Source organism: Balearica regulorum, chromosome 1 (genome assembly GCF_011004875.1).
Source record: "Balearica regulorum gibbericeps isolate bBalReg1 chromosome 1, bBalReg1.pri, whole genome shotgun sequence".
Classification (NCBI taxonomy): domain Eukaryota; kingdom Metazoa; phylum Chordata; class Aves; order Gruiformes; family Gruidae; genus Balearica; species Balearica regulorum.
Window position 1 is genome coordinate 138,081,312 of NC_046184.1, and position 23,014 is coordinate 138,104,325.

The window sequence follows — 23,014 nt, forward strand, 5'->3', positions numbered from 1 at the left end:
GCGCTGGTTTCCGCAGGCTGCCTCATGCAGGTGCTGGAGAGGAGCACTGTCAGTGCCTCTCACGGTAACACAGGCCATGCAACACATCACTTGGAAGTGCCATTTTTCTCCCCAAATTTTATAAAGGAAGCCAAGGATGACATGCATATTGAATTTTTAGACACCAAAAGTAAAGCAAGATGAATGCTGTGTGCTTTCCAGTTTCAATTTTAATGGATTCGTGCTCATCAGCAGCAGTCACCTGCACTCAGCTGAAACTACCATGTTTTGCTCAGTTTTGAGTTCAGAACTACCATTTTTTAGTATATTTGCAAGGGAAGCCATATATATTTTATTCAAATACAAGTGCTTCAATAATTAGATGAACACTAAAAAGTCACGTATCTTTCAGATCACTTCCTTTCTGGAAACAGTCGATAAAACTATAAACATAAGTAGTGGAAGCAGTTTTTTCCTTAACTGAGAAACATTTAAGATTAACATTACACAGGGGACAAGTGGAGTTACCTTCTTTTAAAGTAAAATCTTTTACATAAAAATAGTACACATTTATGCAGCCTGAAAAATGTAATCAACACGCACTAAAACATATTGAGGAAAAGTAAACTCTCCAGGATGCCTGGAGGAGAAGAAAATCATCTTACGGATTTCAGAAGCACAAGCTCATGGAGTCAGTACATTTATATGTTAGAATAATGTATTTTTAAAACTCACTTTATCAACACCAGCACTTAAAATATAATTCCCCTTTTTGTTCCATTTCAGGGCAAATATGGGACCTTTATGTTGACCTAAGGTGCTTGCAAGGTTACCTGGAATAAAGAAAAGGTTAATATTACAATTTGTTTACAAAATTTGTTTACAAATCAGCCAAATTCACTGCTGTTTGATGCTTAAGAACAATAAATGTTGCTTGACTTACCATCTTCTGTCCATATTCTTGCAAAACCATCATATGAGCCAGTAGCCAATAGTGTTCCATCACTCTGTTGGGATATATAAAAATGGCAAAGGTAGATACTAGATGAAATCTGTTTCAACAAACCTTTTTATTTCCTTTTTTTTTTTGGTAAGGTTTGTGCATTGTGATTTATGGGAAATCTGAGTTCACACAGTGAGACAGATTATACTATGATTTAAACTAAAGGTTAGTACTGAAGTCAGCAAAGAGGAAATAAAACCCTCTAACATACTGTGAAATACTGGGCTACACTATCAGATAAGAATAATTTAATCAAAAGGATTAGAAAAAGAAAACACGATATAACAATTTCTATGTGATTCTTCCAGATAACAGATACTACCTCTTAGACATAAAGACCTTATAAAACATCAACAGATCATCTAAATCCTGACTAAATCCTACTTCAGTGAAATCTAGGCACCTATATGTGAAAGAAGGACCTAAACACCTAAGCCACCCACACTCACAGTCGACACCTCACACGCTATCTACCACAAAGCAGCTGCTTCCTTCTTGTCTAAACACAGACTGCCACAGATGCTTAGAGGCACAGCACCATGATAGACAGCCTCAGAAAAGCTGGATTCATGGGTCCCAGGTAGGAGGAAAAAAACCCATGGGAATTGTAATCAGCAAATTACGTGTATTGTGCTGGAGGGAGCCCTTCACTGAAGGATACCTCCTGTGCAGCCAATGAGTTATTGGACCAAAATGAGAATAATTAAAAAGGAATTTGACTCTGCAACCTGGTGAGCTGGAGCTCCAACTGTTGGAGCTGGGCTTTTAGTCTTTAAACACTTCAGCACTTGGATTAGGAGTGAGATTTACCCCATTTATCTCCAGACATCCAGAAGTTAGGAGTTAGTTTAAGAGAGTAACCTGGTCTCCCTCTATAACTAACAGCATCAACCGCCTCTGGAGTGTAATTCATGATCCCACTTGCTTTAGACTCTGCCCAGGCCAGCATGAAGGCATGCGTCTCTGTTTCTGCTGACTTGGAGTCTAGATGACTAGTTGAGATGGTTAAATATAAGGGAGATGAATCCTACCCTTGGTACCAAAGGACATGATCTGAATATGGCCTCTAGGAATAACCTTTCTCATTATAACATAAATCACATAAACCAGAGAAGAACTGATTTAGTATCACCAGTGTGAAAATTTCAGAGTGAAATATGATTAATATTGTGGTTCTAAATAAACAATAAAGGCAGATGGCAATTCTAGCATCATGAATATAAAATTAGGAAAAACCATAAAATAATCCTTTAAAACATATGTCCACTTCAACCCTTCAAAAACAGTGAGTCAGAGCAGTTGTAAATTTAACTCATACGTATAATGATGTAGGGGGGGAAATATCAAAACTTAAGCCACCTTCACTGTGATATACCCTTATCTGGACAGGAGAACAAAGGTGGTAAGAGCAAAAAGAGAAAAGGGAAGGAAAGCTGAGGGATTAGATGTACAGTTTATCCAAATTTGTTGGTGGTAATTCACATTTTTTGGAAAACTCAAATTCAGCTGGAAGCACTTCAAGCGTTGAAATTAGGAACACTTCCTTACATTAAATACCAGCATAATGCAAGTGAAGTATCAGTGATCACTGAAGTCTGGAAAGGTAAGGAACTACTACAGGAAATACTAGAGGATGCCCTATGTGGTTTGGACAACTTTTCTCCTAACTGTTCTGCACCTTTGCATGTTTTCCTTTATCAACCATTCTTTTCCTACTCCTCAATTAGGTTTTTCCAACTATTTTTCCTCACTATGATATCCACAGGAAACAAGTAATGAACATTCTTAGGTTTCATCTCTATTTGCTTTGTTAACCCACCTCTGCTTTCTGTACTATTCACAAACTTCTTCCATTGTGTCAAATGTAAGATGCATAGGGGAAGCTGGTTTGTGCAGTGACCTTATCTTTTACTTTTGAGAAGCACCTAGCTCACCTGAAGGACAATAATATTGCAGCAAAGATTAATCGAATCTTAGCCTCTGGCCAGCAACTCAGACTGTATGTAATTGCTGAGAATCCTTTCTGGTACTTAATTTTTAAACTGTTTTCCTACAAAAACAACACTAACGTGTACTAGTATCAGCAAAACAGACAGTATGTAAGTGATCTCAAAATTAATTAAGGTTTCCGCAAGGTCTTCTAAGTTCCTTTTACAATGCTTGGTGGCAGAAAGGAGACACGAAGCAGCCTTAAAGCTGCCCAAAGACATTGCCCAGACACTGGGGATTCTTAACAATACCTGTCTCCTCTCTGCTCACTTCAGTCTTCACTGTGCAGGACCATATTATCTAAGATAGAAGGTTTTGCAGGAGTAAAAAAAGGATCAGGCCAGAGAGTCCCACCCAGAAGGTGGGTAGGTAAAGAGAGAATGACTACACATGCTCCTACCAAGATAAAGACGATAATGTGAGCATGTTTTGCTATGCACAGCATAATTCAGATGAGAGAGGGTCTTGATAGTCCAACCTCAGAAAAAGCTTCACTGGTGCTTGTATCTCTTCAGATGCCAAAATAAAGTAACTATAAGATGCAAATACATTATTAATCAGGCTTCATTACTACATAGATTGTTTGTTTAATCTTAATTCTTACATTTAGCTAAGCTTATTTTTACCCACGCACCTAAAATAGAGATATAAATACATCATTATTAAGCTTGAAGACAGCAACCGTCCTGGAAAATTATAGCATATAGGGGAAAGTTCAGTCTATTATGAGTATTTGAAACAAGAGGTCAGTAGGTTAGGACAGAGCTTCTGGTCACCTCAGATATAAAAGATATGGAGCAGCAGCTGTAATTGCCTCTGAATTAAATTTAGACAGTTAAAAACCATACACAGTCTTAGAAGTTAGCTTACATTCCAGTCCAATGAAGTCACATCCTTATTGCTGGGGACATCGTGTCCTCCTTCTCTTATGCAGTGCCTCAAAACTAGTTGAGTGGAACCGCTGTTGCTGTTTTCATTGAGATTCCATATTCTGGCTGTTGAGTCTCCAGACCTATAAAAGCAATTGTGCAGGGATGAAAACTCCTCTTGGTGTCAATGCAGGAAACAAAGTAAAAACCTTTATTTCTGTTTTCATTGAGAGAACATAGCAGTCTTTCAAATGTAATTTTTCTTTCCAATTCTGCCCTTCCTGCACTCCCTATACTTATTAAAAAATGCTAGCATGTCTTTAAATTACAGATACCATCTAAAGCCACATCATCACATCATTTGCTTTATTCAGAAAAATTTTACCTAAAAGACATTTGCTTGCTCTCTACATTTTGTTCTGGATACATAAAGCTGATGTAACCGTAACCGAGATACTCTGGTGGAACTCAGCATCACAAACATAACACTGGTGAGACCCCAGTAAGGACACAAACACAAAGGCTGTGCCCACGCGCTTCCCATAAAAAGTGTGCACAGTCCCATTAGCTCCTAATGGCTCACGGAGTCCCCGGAGTTGCCCTGGAGCTGCAGAAGGCTCCGAACACGGATGGCAGGACCTGCAGGGTCACCACCTGCAGAGCTGCCGGCTCCCTGGTCCTGCCCAGGCTCCTCTGACAGCTATGGCAGGAGCAGGAGGTGAACTTAAGGCTGCCTTTAATTCGGCCACGGACCTTTCATAACGTACTGCTGTTCAGGACACCGCAGAACATAACCTCTGATAGAAGTTGCTTGCAAAACAGTCTCTCAGCAGTAAAACTTAAGATTAGGAAAGTAGAAAGGTAATTTAATTTTAAAAATTCATCTTAATTTCATTTTTTAAACTTATGTCTACAGGGTCCTTTGCTGTCTGTAGCCTGGCTGCTTAGCTCACGTTGTCCAAAAAAGTGACAAAAAAATTATTGACTTAATAAAGCAAGACAGAGACAGTATCAGGATTTTAATCTATTTTATAGACCAAATATTTTCTAGGGAGATGTTTTTATTGCAGGCTGAAACCCTGATTTTGTCTTTTGTCTAGAAAATGTTGTGAGGAGGAAGTGAAGAGTTTATCATAATCTGCTTGTAAATAATATATTTATTTTCACTTTGCATAAATCTTTCTTCCAATGAAAAACATCTCTGAGGTCAGAAATCAATTTGCAACGGGGTAGAAGCTACTACGCTTTCTAGTTTATTGGGATTTGTCTCTCGCCCCCCCCCCCCCCTTTTTTTTTTAAAACAATCAATAACAACACCAACCAAAACAATCAAAGTACCCTGGATTGCTTGTTTTGTCCAGAGGGTAATTTTCATTTACATGCAGTAAGTAGACTCTTGGAGCAGAATCAGGATCTCTCTTATCCTTCCAAGAATTCACACAGTCTAGATGAAATTTTACTGTTGATATACCTGATGTGTTAGCTTTTCCTTATTATAAAGTAATGACTAAAGCTTCCTTTCCTGTACACTAACAAGGAGAAAAAGTCTTTCTTTGAAGACTAAAAACCTGAGATCTGTTTTTGCTTTGATAAACCATGTTTTACTGAACAGGAAATCTGTCACAAGAGAATATTAAATTTTCTTCTGGTCTACTAATAAAACATTTTAACTATTTATGCTACAAGTACTGGGCAAATTTTAAACACTTGACGCGTCTTAGTGTGCAAATATTGCCCAATCAAGTATCAAACTTGACTGACCTTTGTGTATTATTTTACCAATAATTTAGCCAAATTTTATAGGAACAACGGTTCAACTGTAAAAGCAAAAACTTCTCTGCCTGTACGAGTGGCTCTGAGCTCCGCTGGGTCACGGCACGCCTGGGCAATGTGCCCCCCATCTCCTCTGAACCCTTTGTGTCAACCTGAGATGCGATGGCTGGCCCGAGCTTTGCCAGGCTAACCACAAGCTACTGCTGTATAGCCAGTCTTTTAATGTTTGGCACAAATCTTTCAACTTTAGCGACTAAGAAATAATTTGAATCAGGATAATTTTTGCCACCACACAGAGCTGTGACTGTGATATAACTCCTTATTTCTTCAGAGGCCTGGAAAAATGAGCAACAATTTTGCACATTGGCTGGAAAATTAACACAGTTAATTGTGAGGCTCAGAAGTTAAGGAACATTTTTAGTTGTGATAATTTACAATAATGGGAACATAAGTCTTTCATAGGCTTGGGTTATTGGTTAATATGCTAAGTAGGAAATTCCTTCAGTGCTGGCTTCTCTGCTATATAGGACTCTGGGCCAGTCCTGTCCTCATTGTAATAATCCAGTTTGTTATTGGACCCTGTGAATAATGTACTCAGCCACTTGGCTATCAAACACAATATCCCATTTGCTAGTTCTAAAGGGTTGTGTGTTGTTTTTCAACAGTTTTATTTAGTCAGCTTTCTGGCGATGCTTGGGCAATCTTATTTTCCAGTATTTTATTTTTGTTTTTCCATTTTCTTCTTCCTAAGGCTACATAAGCTATTACGTGTCCCTGCAGAGAGGCTTTATAAGCCTACCAGTGTGTGGCAGGGGTATTTGTGTGTCTTCCTTTTGTTGCTGGGGAAAATAAAAAAAGAGTATTCTCAGCTCTGGAAAGTGTTCTGATTTCTGTTGAACGATTCAATGAACCCTGCCTTATTAGAGGACCACAGTTCAAGCACAATTCAGAAATATATTTAATCTCCTTAGCCGGCAGAAGCATTTCTATCTGCATGATAAAGCAGCTCATTCCAACATGCAAGTCATGAACACTTGAGTAATAGGTATACTGTTCTGCACTATGGTAGGGTACTGCCAAATTTTAGGAAGGCTTAGTTCTGAAAGAATTTTATTTCATGCTCTCCAGCCTCTGTATAATCATGAATCAAGGTGGGCGAATGTTTGCAGAATTTTATTTGTGACATGTAAAATCCCGATTCCCATCAGCTGGGAGGTTAAAACAGCTACACTTGCGTAAAGAAAATTGCAAGATGATTGTTGACCCCTGGTATTTCTAATCTTCAGCTGCAAGTCTTATAATCACTGCGATTTTGATATGCAATATTGCTAATGTGTATTTAACAGTTCTGGCTCAAACAGGCTAGACTTTTTATTATTTTATTTTAAAAGAGATTATTAAAAGCATAAAGGAAATGAAACTCCTCCTCATCATTTACACTCCTCATTTTCCTTAATAAAACAGGTCTCTTAAAGTAAGTGCTTAAGCTTCCTAGGCAGTCAGTAGAGGGAGGTGCCTCAGAGGTATCCAGAGGGAGATCTCTGTCCCACTGATTCTACAACATTGCTACCTGCAACAGGTTATTCTGGTAGACCTCACCTAATAGCTGACCGCTTTGCATTAATGGACTTGATGCAATGAGGAAGCTGGCCGCAACACAGTCACCTGCTAATGAATAAGCACTTACAGTAAGCAGAATTAACACCTGGCATTGAGTAGAGGGGCGGTGTGTGGAATCAACTCCCTCAACCTGGTAATTCAAAAGGATTATTCAGAAAGGTAATTCACAATGGATCCTAAACCACTGATAGGAGGAATACAGTAACTCGAAGCATTGTATAAAACCCAGAGATGATGACAGGAGATGGCCTAGAAACATCCTTTCGTGCTTCTGAGAGATACAGCCAGAGCTGAAAGATCTTATGGACAAGAGTTTTTTATGACTATTTTGCTGACTAGGGAAGAGCGAAGGTGCACAGAGTGCTCTGCACGAGACAAAGCTCTGCTGTGTGAAAAAGGCTGGTATAGATCAGCAAAGATAAGCAAAGAAACCTGCTGTTGGGTACTGGGAATGAGGCCAAGTCCCTCTGCTTCATGGCTACGGGAATTACTTGAAGGGCACGGCTGGATATAACAGCACGCTCTTGGAAGCAGCAGCTGAACGTGCGGACAGAGCATCCTAAATTCAGCTAGCAAAGCTTTTGGAGTTCAAGGCTCCACCAACCTTGACATTCACAGTCCATCCACTTCCGTACTGGGAAATTCAACCATGTTCAGGAACACTCTGTGTCACTGGACCATGATCACCTATGCTCGCAAACTGAGAGGTGATTCCCTGGCCAGACTCTGGCCTGTTTTAATTAGCACTCTTGCTCAGGGCCCTGATGTTCCCTCTGAATAGCTCCTGGGCATGGCTTGGTGGTTATAATGGTCCAGAGACAATTCCCAATATGCAGTTTGTTTGGCAGCCAGGACAGTTTGCTAGCACAGACACTGGCCATTCTGTGCCAGTTGGCCTCAGTGCCTAGGAATATTCCCAGGCATGGTTAGTTTACTAATGTGGACATAGCTGTAATGGGTTTCTGCACTACCCAGGGAACATAAGCATCTGTAACAATTTACATGTGTCATAAAATTACAACTTACATATTGAAAGATATCTCACGGAAGAAATCAGTCTTTGAAGAGGAGGACAACAGGAATTATGGCCAGAAATGGCCAAATCTTGCGATTTAGCCAAGCATCTCCCCCTTTCTTTTTTAACCTGTCCAAAACACTATATGCAATTATTTGCTTTGGAATGTTGATTTCCTTCATAAAGGGTCATTAATCCTCTTACATGGCTGTATGTATGCACTTTACTGTACTATTATAATGTTTCCATTCATAACATCTAAGCGTTCTTCTCATCAGCATCTGGTGACAGTCATGCCTTTGGCAGCCTTTACTGGCATCTCTAGTCTCCTCCTTCATCCGCTTTAAGGGTTATGGGTGTGGTGGAGGAGGAAGAGCAGCTGCAGAATATATTTTTATGGCTATTTGATCAGAGAAATTCCTGTCTCCATTGTTGGTTTTTTTTTTCAAATAGCCCTTTGCAAAGTTCACAGAGTATATATTCCTGTGCTAGCCTTCACACCCTAAAAAGTCATAGCAATGGAGTAGATGGGACATCAAATACCAAAATTCCTTTCTGTCAGTGGGATACTCACTAAATCTGGAAACCAGTGCTCTAGTTTTGGGTAGTTCATTCTGCAAAGAAATCCCCTTATACAGCTTGCTTCAGACTAAGTTGTGAACCTGCATTATTCTTTAAGTGCTTTGAAGATTACATCAAGTTGCTGTCTAAAGTGCCACTAATTGTTAGAAAAATGTATTGCCTGTATAACAAGGCTTGAAGAAAATACTTTGCCATGAATTGAGATTTGATTGTGCTAGGCACTTTATAAACAGAACAAATGTGTTATTTCCTTTATTTAATAGTTTTTACATGTATTTTTTAAGAAGACAACAGATGGGTACAATCAGGCAGATGGGAAACCAGAAGAAAACTACGGACTGGGCAGCACAATATGGCTATTATAGAATCTAACAATTCGGTCTTCGCACATCAGACTAACTGCAGTTTTCTTTTTTGAAGAATTACTTTGTGAAGGACAAACAGAACTGCAGCATACTGTAGATCCTGGAGAATTTCTCGCCCTCGTTTAATTGGTGCCATAATACATAGTTTACCTGTAGATGATAGCTTGCACTGTTATTATACCAGACATCTCAAACGCTTCTTTGTGCAGTGGCATACTCAGGCACTCAGCTCTCTTCCTTTGGTTTCATTTTCTTCTGTGCATTCTATGCCATTTCAGTCATGAAAGCATCATCAGGCACTCGCTGCTGCATTATGGGAAGGCTAACTGCATCATGTACTTTCCTTCTTGCAAGCAGACTAAAATCTGATCAAGATGCAGACGGTTCTAAATTACTTGCATTTTCATTGCATTGCCATTAGTCTGCATGAGACACAGCACCTGACTGTACTTTCTAACCACGCATGTATTTATGTGCCTCCAAAACCAACAGCAAAGCTTATTAAGAAAGATCTATTACACTGAAGGGTAAAGCTTAATTGAAGGGATAGTGAGATTGTACTCCTCTACCTTAGACATCTGACTAATGGTTCTGATTATCATCCTCCAGGTTTACCTGAAGCTGTGTAAGAAGATATCACTGTCCCAGCGATCCGTCTACCAGTGCCTAGCACCCTGCAGTAAAATTAAACGCCCACTAGTTCCTCCGTCCCTGCAGCACATACTCTGGTTTATTAAATGGTCCACAGTTTAACCTACGCACACTAGGGCTGTGAACCACGGATCCTAGGGAAGCAGTACAGTACGGCAAAAGCACCAGCAGAGACGTGAGTTCGATACCAGGAAGTAGTTACCAATGCCAAAGCCAACAGATGAGGTCTGAGCAGCTCTACTTCGGAGTCTTAACTCCCTGTGTAATGGGTTGAGAGATGTAGGTACCTGCAGAGGGACAGAGCACTTGAGTAGATGCCTAATTTCAGCTGTGCGGATATTCTCCAGAATATAGCAGCGTGTTCATTTCATCTCAGGCGCCACCAGGTGTCCCTAAAGAATAATTCTGTGTGGTATCCTTCTCCCCGATTTTCCTTCAGATAATAACGTGGGTGTGCTAACTGATCGCCTGCAGACTGTTCTCCATATAATTCAAATAAATCCCATAATGGGTAAGTTTACTTGTATTAAAAAGTGTATTGTTTGGGATGACAGGGCTAAAAGAGATCTATTGTATCAACAAATACAGTCCCTTCATTTGAATGATCCTAAATAGGGGAGCTATTGGTGTCAAGACAGCCCATGAAATTCTAATTAATTTTGTCCCCACTAAGGGAAAGCTATTCCAGATTTTATGAAATCTCTAGATTTTCATCTTTAATAAGAAACAACCATGAAAATAATTTAATGGGGTTAACTAAATTCTTCTTAGTTTTTGAGGCTTTCTTCACTATTAGGACATGATTTAACATCTATGGGTAGTCAGGCATACATTGAAAAGTTAGAGGATTAGTACAGAAGCATGTTCATCCAAGATCATTTGATGCTGATTTACAAATCATTATCTAGGCAGGAACATTCCTGTAAATCACAGATTCATTGCCTTCCCCTGATTCATTTATTTTTCCTTGAAAATATCCTCTCAGATTTGGGCCGGGATGATTAAGGAATATCACATGCTACAGTTCTTTCACATTTGTCAATCCTAATTTTTATTTATACATTAAACAGATCTCATTTTATGGCTCACTCAATTGTATGCTGGGAAGAGGGCAATATGAAGAGGGCAATCTGTGTGAAATAACTGTTTTATACTTGCCTATTGTAACTGGAGACTGACCTTAAACATCAGGACTTCCCTTCTTAATAATAATAATTTGCTAGGGATAAGTAATACTGCCAAGAAATATTGCCTGAGACACTAGAAAACTGAGTGGTTAGAGGCATATGGTTAGCAGAAGATACAGCAAATGCATGGTGCAGGAGTGTGGCTGCTATTACTGCTCTTGTCTGTATCATGGCATCACCTGGGGACTCTATCGCAAACCAGAAGACACACTGAGCCTATGAAAAAAAGAGCTGAAACCCCAAGTTTTTCATCCAAACACCCTACATACAGTTTTTGCAAATTCTAATGCTGTATCTATTTAAAATTAATAAATGAAGACACCTAGGTGCTACAGATGCTAAAAGTACTATCAGGCCTGGACATCCCAGAAATGAAGCATATTCAGTAAGATTATATTTTTGAAAAATCCAGTTTGTTATCTGAAATTCTTCTTTGGAAAGTTCTGTCTTCACTCTCTTAGAGATCTGGTGCTGTTTATCCAATCTGGTATTTAGTTTTCCTATTTATTCTTTCTCACGTGCACTCTAATTCCTTATTTTCATGTATTAAGTCAACAAAGACAAGAAGATTATTCTGATGATCTTGCAAAAAGTTTGAAATAAAATAAGAACTCTCCTCTTCCTTCTAAGAAATGTCTTCGATACTGCTAAGCAACTTACAGTGATGAAGACCCATGTCTTTCCTCTAACTTGGATCAGCTTTCCTCCATGTTCCCAGCTAGCCTTCTTAAATTTAGCCTTTGTTTTAAGGTTTAACTTTATGCATGAACAAACACAAATTCCAACAGTGCCTGTATACAGCCCTCGGGGTATGTTTACGTTAGCATTTTTATTTGGATCAGAAGTGCTTTTTGTAAGTCAGTCTCATGATTGTCCCACTTACCACGCTTTGGTTGTCACTGAGAAGTCCTGAAGAACACAAACTAGGTTCCTTTTCAATGACAATAAACCAAAGCACGCTCTCATGATCTGCTCATCATACAAAACTAGGTCCAGCCTGAAGCGCTCCTCCAATACAAACAGTGGTGACATAAGGTCCTCACGCAACAGTATTGCTTTACAGATCTATTCCTGTTTGTGCTGCACTATGCCAATGTGGACATAGCCAAAGAGAACTCCGTTTTAGAGTCTCCATACTTCACAGCAAAACTGGGATGCCAAAAACTTTCTGAGACTCCAATGTGAACCATTAACTAAGTAGGAGTAGATTACATGAACCTCAAATACTCTGAGAATTATCCACAGTTATTTTAAAACCCTTTTAAAAATGTATGTGTATTCAGGGCCATATGCTGCACATCTTAAATGTGCAAATGCTTCATATTCTGCATCACCTTATAATTACTTAAGCCCTACATAGGTACAGGACTACTGAAAGATACAGTTGCAGGCTGAAAAAAGAGTGAAGCGAATGCTCATTCATCTCTAGTAGACACTCGGAAGTTCTTGCATCTCTAAATATACTCTAATTGCAGCAGCTGGTTTCAGTCATGGTCTTACCCAGATGCTAGCAGGTCACTGACAGGGTTCCAGGCACAGATGAACACCTCTGATTCATGGCCCCGAAGGACTGTTGCTTTGTTAGGAGGAATTTCAACATCCCCATCAATTTCCATTGGCTTTGAATGATTATCTGTAAGGAGATATATCAGAATAAGTAGTTTGCAAGATGTTGTTAGGTCTGCTTTAAAAACAAGCTGGCTACCCATAGCCTAAAGCTTAGAGCAACGTATGCACTATAAATAAAATTCTGTGTTATGTCACTGACCATATTACCCTTTTTTCTTCCCTATAATGATTCAGATTTATAGTACTTTCACAGAATGTAGAGCTTTCAGAAATATTTCGTATAAATGCACATAGCTTTTCTTCAAAAAATAGTTAGCATTTATGTCATATAGTTTTTTTTGAAGCTAGCTTCATTAAAAATGACTTACAGATTTATTAAAATAGTGGACTGCCACATTTGAGAAAAGGTTTATGTGTGTACAGCACATACATTTTCTTACACAGTGTCCTGTAAGTAATATGTGTGCTACTCACAGATGAAGAATATACTGAATAAGGGCCTCATTCCCTGAGCACAGCAGGGAAATGGTGAGTGATCACCTTCTCAAGGATATCGTAATATATGCAAAGGTACCAACTGAGGCATAGATATACTTAGCCTGCATGCTGTAATTCTGGGGTTCTTTAGACTGCAGTCTAAGTAACTTTGTTTTTATAAAGCACTTTTATTTCCCGAAGGGGGAAAAAAGTGAATTTAAAATTATTGATTTCTGTTAGTGGCAGCAATTCATTCCAATCTGCATGACGAACAATGTTTTCACTCCAGATTTTCCTTGCTTCAGTATAAATCTTCCTCATTCAGCTCAAACCACACTTCCTGGCAGCAACACGAAAGGTTATTATCCTCTGCGAACAAGACACCAAGCAAGGACAGGTAACAGACTGAAAGAGCAGACAGCAGGCATCGCACGCAGAAGCGTGGCCCATTCCGCAGAAGGCACATCCAAGAGCAGATAGCTGGCAGGCTGGGGGAAAGGCAGCCTCCTGTTAGCTCATCAACGCCTTGGCCAGCTGATCTGCTCTGATTGATCAAAATCCAAGTTCTCATTCTGGGTTAAGTCTTTTAGTTAGTCATTCTTTAATCACATATGGAGATCCATAGGTTCGCAAGTGGAATAATTATGCTCCTTTATTGCCACATGTTTATGGCATTTAAAATCAGCCATCTGTCCCGATACTCGAGCTCTGCGGAGCTATCACCCCTCGACTGGGAAAGCAGGATGTGATGTTGCACAACTGCCATCAGGAGGAAGATCTCTAGATTTCTACCCTTACCCAGGCTTTCAAATACCCTGTTTTGTTCTAATCTATGCCGAGTCACGCAAGTAGCGCTTCTCATTGCGTATTTGGTTAGGTACACTATTGACTATGTCTGTGCTCTATCTACACCAGAGATGAATTGTAATTCACATGTAATTCAATGAGTTGCACAGCACTGAGCATCAACATTAGAAAACAACTAACAGTAGTTTCACAGCTCCCATTTCTAGTTCAAAATACCTATATTTTTAACTACGTCTATTACCTATGGACTTGTTGCATAAAACTAAACATATTACAAATACCTATTTGCAACATCTACACCTATGCTGAGTCCCTACATTAAGCACTGTCCTTGATAACTCCCTATGTATACAAGTACTAAAATCAACACTGTCCAGATATACTAGTATTCGAGATTTAGCCTGCCACTAGCATCTGGGAACTTTGATATGATATGCTCAGAAATCAGGGCAATGAAGAGCAAAGCACTATTAAAACCCACCAGAAAATACGAGTTTGGAACTCACAATCCTCTATTTCTCAGCACAGCACAGTCACCAGGTTTAAAGCATATTTTCATCAGAAAAACAGCAGCATGATAATGGCTATGCATCCATCTGTGTCCTGTTCACAGTGTAAGTTGGAAGCTGGGGGTAAATCAAGAAGTAAGATCTTTCAAGTGTTTTAATTTTAAAAATTTAAATGAGATGCTACTCTCACCACATACCATCCTACTGTTACCTGCCTGGCTCTAAAGGCAGAGCTGCTTTTCACTCTCGACTAAAACCAAGTGACAGCTTGGAAGCAGCATTACTCCCAGGTCCCAGAGTCATGATGTGCTATCAGAGCAAGGCCACCTGATACTGAGAAGTATTCTTCCTTTGTATATGGCCAGATGGAGGAACCTAGATACACACTTTGAATGTTATTAACTGCTGTAAAAAACCCCACAAATAGTCGTGCTGTGAAAAAGACACCTTGATCGGCTGATACCTGAATTAGTACCTGCAAGACTGACTGGCCTCTGGGAGCAATGAAATACCTGCAGGATTATTTTCTGTTGTCTTCCAGTAATGATTTTGACACTACAGCTTTGATGGTTCAGAAGAAAAGGGAGGGAAAGATGAGAAGTCTTTCAGAAATCATTCGCAAATGTTCATGTTATATGAGTTCCTGTTTTCATCAGTAATTTGGCACATTCATATTTAGAGTGTTACTGCTAAGCACAAAAGTTAAAATGCCCCACTGAACAAACAGGACAGTTCATCCTTCTGCGATACTGCTTCAGGCTCTTCTCAGATTCGGATGGACACCAGCAATATAAAATGGATACGATTATGGTAACAAGAAAAAACTGCAGAAACCCCTGAGCACCAGACGGCTCCCTCGTAAGAATGCTGAGCTCATGACACAGCGCGAGCTCTTGTGAGCCCTGGTCTCATCCGAAAATTTGGCTTTCCTAAGGATGCAGCTACAGTGTGTACATGGGGAATGAGGGCAGTTCTACCGAGTGTAACAGATCCTTGTAGATGAAAAACTTGTTTGCAGGTCACGTAGTGGAGGATTCTGCTCAAATGTTAAAACAAACCGTTTTCTAAAGGCCAGCAGATCTTTGGTGAAGTCTATGCTATATTCTTCTAATTATTAAATATTTAAAAAATATCTATTAAAAATCCAAAATAAGTGGAAATTAAAAGTCCTATTCCCCCAAACGATTATGATTAAGTTTCTTAAGAAAATATAATTCTAACATACCAGTGAGTAATACTGACTCTATTTCCTCCCAATTAAAAAAAAAAGATATATTTTTAAGATCTTACCAGTGCTTACCCTGTCTTTTCTCAGGAAATGTGTTTTTTTACTTAAATCTTTGACAGGCCTTTCACTGAAGTTGCTCTTTACAGCTGTAGTTATAATAAATGAACTGGGCTCAGCCTTTTTTCCAGAGCTTTATTTTTCTTAAACACAAGCCAATCCTTGCAAATATAATGAAACAAATGACACTAAAAATATTTGAGTTGGAAAACAATCCGAAGTTTGGCTCCGTTTCGACATGCCAATTTTTATTTTTTTTACTAATTTTTAAAGTGACTCAAAGCTGAAAACATTACTCAGGAAGGAGCAATAGAAGGCAGCAATTTTATTTATTTATTTATTATCTGAATCTACCCTCAAACTGTTGCCATTGTTAGATTTTTTTTCTGCCTGTCCCTTTCTTAAATCAAATCACCCTATCATATTATATTAATTATAAAATATAAAAAAATTATCATATTATATGAAATATATTAACTCTCTTTTGGAAGACTTATAGTGTCATGGAGAACTCCGTGTCAGAATAAATGCAAACTCGGTAACTTTCCAAAGACATCTCTTTCCCCCGCTCCCCCCATCCCACCTTTTTACGACAGGTTGATATATGGGTGACTGCCAGGTTATGACTAAGGACTAGCAGACTAGTCAAAACTGTCCCTATACATGCCAGTTTTATGGAGTCCAACAACAGTGAAAATGAAGGCTTGGGAAGTTTCTCACACCTTTCGTACCAGCGGGCTTTTCTACCCAGTAGGTCTCCCAGCTTTCACCTCACCCGTCTTACGTCCTATCCTAAACTTTTGTCCAATCCTACCCTAGACCTTTTGTCCTCAACTAAGCTCTTGCCAGATCTCTCATCTTAGTCTATCCTGGGCTAACCAGGCTCTCTAAACACAGTGATAACGGAAAAGGTGAGGCTGGATATACAGTTTGCCCTGCATAAACAATGAAAAGGAAGGGTATGACCCTTTTGTTATTTCATTAACGTCACTATATTTTTCTAACTTTACCACAAGAGAGGGAAATACAATTGCGAGAGTGTTAATCGGACCTATGCAGTAAACTGCCAGCTAGATATGTTAGTCTTTATTTCTAGTAGTTTCTGATAATTACTGTGGCAGATCTCTTGGAGTTTATTTAAGCAGGTCTGTTCAAGGGTGAAAATGCCAGATTTGCAGTTCTGTGTGCCTCTCCCATGTATAATCCTCATCTGCAGTTGTGCTACACCACCTTGCTGTTATCCTCCAAATGCCTCAGACGGAAAGGTTCTAGTCCTCCCAAAGCGAGCGAGTCATATAGATCAGACAGTTGGCTGTCCCTGGATTTCTCAGCAGCTTCTTTCCAACGCCTCTTGCTCCTTAAACTGCAGACCTCACCTCTTCACTCAGGATGACCAGCTGGCACAACAGCAGCTGCCAATGACACATGCCAGCTAGCCAGCTACTCCTCAAGGACTCCTGGATTGAGAGCAGCCCTGAGGAGAAGGACTTGGGGGTGCTGGCGGACGAGGAGCTCAACAGGAGCTGGCAATGTGCACTCGCAGCCCCAAAAGCCAACCGTATCCTGGGCTGCACCAAAAGAGGTGTGACCATCAGGTTGAGGGAGGTGATTTTGCCCCTCTGCTCTGCTCCTGTGAGATCCCACCTGGAGTCCTTTCCAACCCAAACCATTCTATGATTTTATCATTTTCTGTCTTCCCATTGCCCCGTTAACTTGTTTGCCTGGTAGGCTGCTTAGCCACAGTAATGCTTTGAAATTTGCTGTCTGGTAGAGCATCTCGTTGGTTGACATGTATCCTACCTCTGTGAAATTTTACTGGACAACACAGTCTCATGTTCTTGCATCCTGCTCCAGAGCTACTGGATGATGTTCAGTCATACAGGACTTTTCCTCCTCAACACTCCAAGAAAGGTCTCCAACTGTTCATGAAAATCCTTCCTACTGAGTATCACTGTGTGAATTTTTATTTTTTAATAATAAAATGGCAGATCTGAGAGATCGAAGCTTAGAGTGTGGTCATACATGTGAACTGATCTGCAAGGCTCTCCTTTTAGCATGTGTGTTTCTTCAGATCAGAAGGAAGTAAGTCTGAGCAGTTCTGTTTTAGTGATGAGCTGATAATCAGTTTTCTACCTTCAGAATTTACTTTTTTTTGGTCCTGGGACAGGAAGACATTCCCCCCAAATTTTCACAAACTAACTGAAGGAAAGTGTCAACAAACAAAATGTCAGCATTTGATACATTTCAAAGCGCTTTCTTTTCTGTTTGCACCATTTCACATAAGAAGTAAGTTCAATTTCAAAAGAAAGGGTCAGTTGGAAGTAAAACATGAGCATTCCATAGTCTAAAAAACAGATTAATATTTTCAATTTTTTCAGAACTTTTAAAAAATTGCTTTCTCAGAAGAAAAATACAATTTACGTCATTGCAGTTTTATTGGGGGAAACTATCCCATCTAACTGGAGAACAACCTGGTTTGAAAGCATTTTTCTCACTGACCCACAGAGGAATCTATTCAGATCAAAGAGAAGATGGAAACCGATAAAGGTATTGACAGTGCAGAACAAATAAAATCTGTTATATGACTACAGTCCTGACCTGTTACTTGTCTAAGCCAAAGAGCTGTTGGGGCTTCCTACAAAACTTGCCATGCATGTTCCTCTGGAATTTCCTTGGAAGACAGTCAGGCATTAAGGTCTCATTTCAGAAGTTAGCCAGTGTCCTAATATGGTTTGCACAGAGAAACCAGAACCATTAATCATATCTGCCTCACAATGTTAGCACAGCCATCAAGATGCAGTTACGCAAGCAGGTATGTCCACTCCTTGTTTTACATGTCTGACTTTAGAGGTCTAAGATACAAGCTCAGTCTCCCTTTGTCAGCAATAAACAAAGGTGAATTCAGAAGTCTTGAGAACTAAGTGTTCCCACAGACCGAGGAAGTCTCAGGAAGGTAGGACCTTCACTTAGGTAGCTGCAGTTGACTGTATGACTAAGCATGTGCTATTAAATAAAAAAGTGAGGAACTCTTCCCTCTGTGACTTCCAAGACAGGCTGGCTACATCCAAGCTGTCCGCTGGGAATGGTCCTTGGCACATGCGACCCTCTATCCTGCGCTTGGCCATGCTGTTCAAGAATGGATAGCTGGTATAGGCCAAACTGTGCCAAGGACTGTGCCAAGACTATGGATGATCACAGGACAGTTAGTGCTCAAGGCTATATTCTGGTCATGATGCTTTTACACAGATATGGCTTGTAGGTCCTAGCCTCTCCACCCATCTCCCTCCTAGCCTGGCCAATATGATTGACTGATCTATCAAATATTTAAAAGCACCTATAAAGCTGCTAATATTAAAACAGTCTGGCTAGCCGGCTCCAAGGAGACAGCATATAGCTCCACTTCATGATACTGGCCTCAATTTGCAATTCTGGAGATATGTGAAGTTTTTGGACTCTGAGAGGACACCAGTAAAACGCAGCACTGTGACGTGAAACGTGATTTTTACTCTGCAGCTTTTCTAGAAATACCCTGTCCTCCTGAAATGATTCCCCCAAGTTCTCCCACCATGCAGACACCAACTAAATACAAGAATATTATTGAAACTCATCTTCTACCCCAGCAGTGGAAGCAGCTGCATGGGTTGGCTTACTTATTGCATGTGCCCCATTCTCCTCTCCATTCACAGTGGCTTCTCCGTTCTTTGGTGTGTTCTGCTGGGAAACAGCAGTCGTCGTTGCTCCCGCTGTTGCTGCCGTTGCCGCCGCTGCCGCTGCCGCACTGGCTTGTTGCTGAGCTAGTTTCTCTCTGAATGCTTGCTGCCGGGTCTGTACAACATCAGGCATCACTGCGTCTATCAGAGACAGTGACTCTATTGGCCTGCCGTCAAATACTGTACCATCCTGCGGGGAAAATGAGCAGAAGTGAAACTGCAAGTTTAGGATCTTCACCACTGCTGATCTTTGAGGTCGGCAAAGAGGTAATGATATAAAGAAACAAAACTGGGTTGTGTGAAGAAACTGCACTTTGACTTAACCAACAGTGACACATTACCACGGACCATCTCTCAGACCTGTGATGGTGGTACTCGTGTTCCACTTAGAAATCTGTTTGGTGAATAAGTCATTTAATGGAATTTTGTAGGAAAGTCAGGTGTATAAACTCTTTACAGATGCAAAAAAATTATGTTGTGGGAAAAAAAGTCTGACTGATGAGAGAAAGTTTCTCTTTGTTTAGTATTTTGAAAAAAAGTCATGGCTAAAGCGATGATAAAGGCAAATGGACTCTGGATGAATTGTTTGTCTTCCTGTACTTGCAGGGGCATAGGAATGGAAGCAGCTGATGAGTAATGAACCTCAGCCAAAAGAAGACGTATGCAAAAATTCTTACACTGCATTCATCAGCCCAGCACCACCAGTTGTAGCTGGTTGTACAGGACTGCTTTTCGATCATTTTTCCTTTTTTTTTCTGCTAGTTTTACTCATAATAGTTATAGCTTTCATTTTGATTTCTGTAAATTAGGCTTCAGGTTTAACAACCAATTGAGTTAACCTTTAAGAGCTGTTTTTTAAGACTCAATACAGACTCAGGTCAACGACTGCTCTATCTACTTAGCTTTGCTTCACTTTCACTTTCCTATTGTCTTAAATATAGGAAAAAGATTTTAGTAGTCTCCATAAAGTGCCATTTTACTGATCTTCTGCACACTTCCCTCAATTCTTTGAAATAATCAAGACCCAGCAGTGAAAGATTTGTGTTTGAGGAATAACAGGTAAGATTAGGATATGGATAGATGAAGCAGCTGGTAAACAATATCATTTTTAATAGATAACTAACTAATAAAGAAAAATATAGCAGTTTGGCTGACTAGTATGCTTCTGTTGGACTGGTCATTGAATTACCCCTTACAATTACAATATTAAGATAATACATATTTGTTTCCTCATGGGGAAGAAAAAGGAGAGGAAAGAGTCATTGGAGAAGAAAAAGACAAGCTCTCTTTCTCCTCAACATTTTTTATGTAAATGTCTCTACCAACATTTATTTGAATCCTGGCTCAAGTCCTTGCTACACAATGAAAAAAATGTTTGCCAATGGATTTTGGCATCTTACATTTTTAACTTTAAAACTGCTTACTGGACTATTTCCATGACTGCCCTTTCACAGATCACAAACAATACTTTCATTTTATACACATTAGTTTATAGACTCACTGATTACTCGCTGCTCTTAAGTAATACACACACACAGAGAAGCGTACATTATTGGCGTTCAGATGTCAGAAAGAATAGCCTTTGCTTTGCCATAATGTATTTGAACAGAATCAAACCAGGATGACAGTAGCATAAATCTTAATGGTGACCACACACGTATTTTTACATTATTCTCTCAACTGAGGCCAACTGTAAAGCTGGATGCACAGGAGCAGACCCCTAGAGCTGTCATACGACCTGAACTGATAGGTGCTGTTCATGGCCGAAAGTTTCTAACTGTGTAGCTCCAGTTTCAGGCACAGGGCAAAATGTTAAGTAGCAGTGAACTGGGATAGATTCGTAACGCTGGTTTGTTATTACAACTGCATCAAAGTGCAGCTTGGCATGAATGTCAAATGTCATTGCCCCAATTAAAAAATAACACGGACACAACTCTTAAACACCGTATTGAGTCATGAAAAGAAAACCACACAGAATGTTAGCGATAAAAACAAGTGAGTTTCCAAACAACACAACCTTTTCTCTATTTTATATTCCTTTGTTCTCACCCATGCTATTCACATGCTACATTCAGCTACAGAGGAAAAAGCAATAGCTTTTTATGTATTAATATTTATTACAGATCTCTGACAATTACGAATGTCTATGGTAAATACTTTGTAATGTGGCACTTGCTTATCTGCCATACTTCACTCCCTCTTGAAGCATCACGCCTTTAAGGTTGGCAGGGCAAAAACACTGGCTTTTCCCACATCCCCTCTTTGTTTCCCCGGGCAGCTCAAGGAGAACAGAGACACTTTGTGGCTGCTCACACAATCCCCACAGACAACCAGTGCCCTGGCCAGGGTTAGAATTTACACAACCGTTTCGCCGTGTACGTGAGAGGATGATGCCTGGTCTTAGACGCTATGAGCCAAAGTCACTGAAATCAGAGAGAAACTCTCCAGCGACCTCCGTGGGTTTTTGATCAGGCTTCTCACGGCTTGCAAGCAGTGCTGCCTGCTAGCAGGTGTCAGGGAGTGAAGGTTTAACCTACACTGCAGGCTTTTCCTGCCAAATTCTGCTGTGACCTTGAAAAGGCAAGACTGTAAACACAGACACATTTTCTTCTTTGCTGCAAGAATCTGTGCATCCTGGACTTATTGACTGGGGTAGCAGAAACAGCACAAAATCCATTTAAGTAGCGCAAAGGCAGCCTAATGCCAGAGCTAAAATTTGAACTCGCTATCTACCTCAGAGCTTTTCAGCTCTCTGCTGGGAGTGGGGCAAAGTCCAAGGAATGAAACCAGATAGACAGAAACAGCAGAGCGGTGGTTTGTGTCTCTGGGCTGTTGGGATGCGTGCCTTTGCAAGCCCCAGTGTGCTGGCCGGGGGTGCCGGGGGTGTCGCGCGTACTTACTTCGTTGATGCTGATCTCAGCCTCCACATACTGGAGCCCCTTCTGGAGGATGGAGATGAGTGCGGCAGGTGGCACTAGTGTTCCGTTGATGTTGGACTGGCTGATGTGGCTCTCGATACCGAAGGTGAAGGCCGAGTGGGAGAAACCTGAGAGCAGGAAAAGGAAGCCATGACATGAAATCTAAATGCATCAGCCAGATACACCTTCACTTCACGGTCTAAAAATAATTCTGCTCCAAGATCTGAGAGACGTTGCAGTGCAAGCAGAAGGACGCGGGCTGGCTGCACGGAGCCCGGGAGGTTAACCAGAGCCATCCTGACCACCCTGCAACCGCCACCGCCCATCCCCCTTCCCTGCACGTATAGGGGAAGCCGTATAGAAATGGAAATGCACGCAGAGAAAAATAACCGGAGCACTGCACTAACTGAAAAGAAAAAACACAAAAAATTAGGAATCGCCACAAGGGCAAGTCCAGCTAAAAAAAAGTGCCTTGAATCTTTATTTCCCTTGCTGCATTTTAGTGTGGGTGTTTTCTGAAGATAAATACTTAAATCCCTATCAGTGCATAAGTTGTATAAAATCAAGCCATAGATTCAGCTGACACAAGGGAGCCATTCCCTTATACCAGGGAGAAGATTTCAAATCCTCTGCTCATTTATTGTCGAGTACAATATGACGTGCAGAGCATTGCCATTAAACTGGGAAACAACTGAAAGGCTGCCCC

At 40.3% G+C, this 23,014-nt stretch overlaps 1 protein-coding gene across 4 annotated transcripts in view; it reads right to left on the reverse strand.

The window, feature by feature from the left end:
* Window positions 1-23,014, reverse strand: part of TBL1X (transducin beta like 1 X-linked) — a 204,880-nt gene that overhangs the window by 18,700 nt on the left and 163,166 nt on the right. For all 4 annotated transcript variants that reach the window (XM_075776666.1, XM_075776651.1, XM_075776659.1 and 1 more), the window contains 6 exons: window positions 22,291-22,436; window positions 19,331-19,580; window positions 12,534-12,666; window positions 3,842-3,983; window positions 923-986; window positions 715-812 (listed from right to left, as the gene is read on the reverse strand). In XM_075776666.1, the coding sequence (XP_075632781.1) occupies window positions 715-812; window positions 923-986; window positions 3,842-3,983; window positions 12,534-12,666; window positions 19,331-19,580; window positions 22,291-22,436 (833 nt within the window). The remainder of the gene's footprint in view (window positions 1-714; window positions 813-922; window positions 987-3,841; window positions 3,984-12,533; window positions 12,667-19,330; window positions 19,581-22,290; window positions 22,437-23,014) is intronic.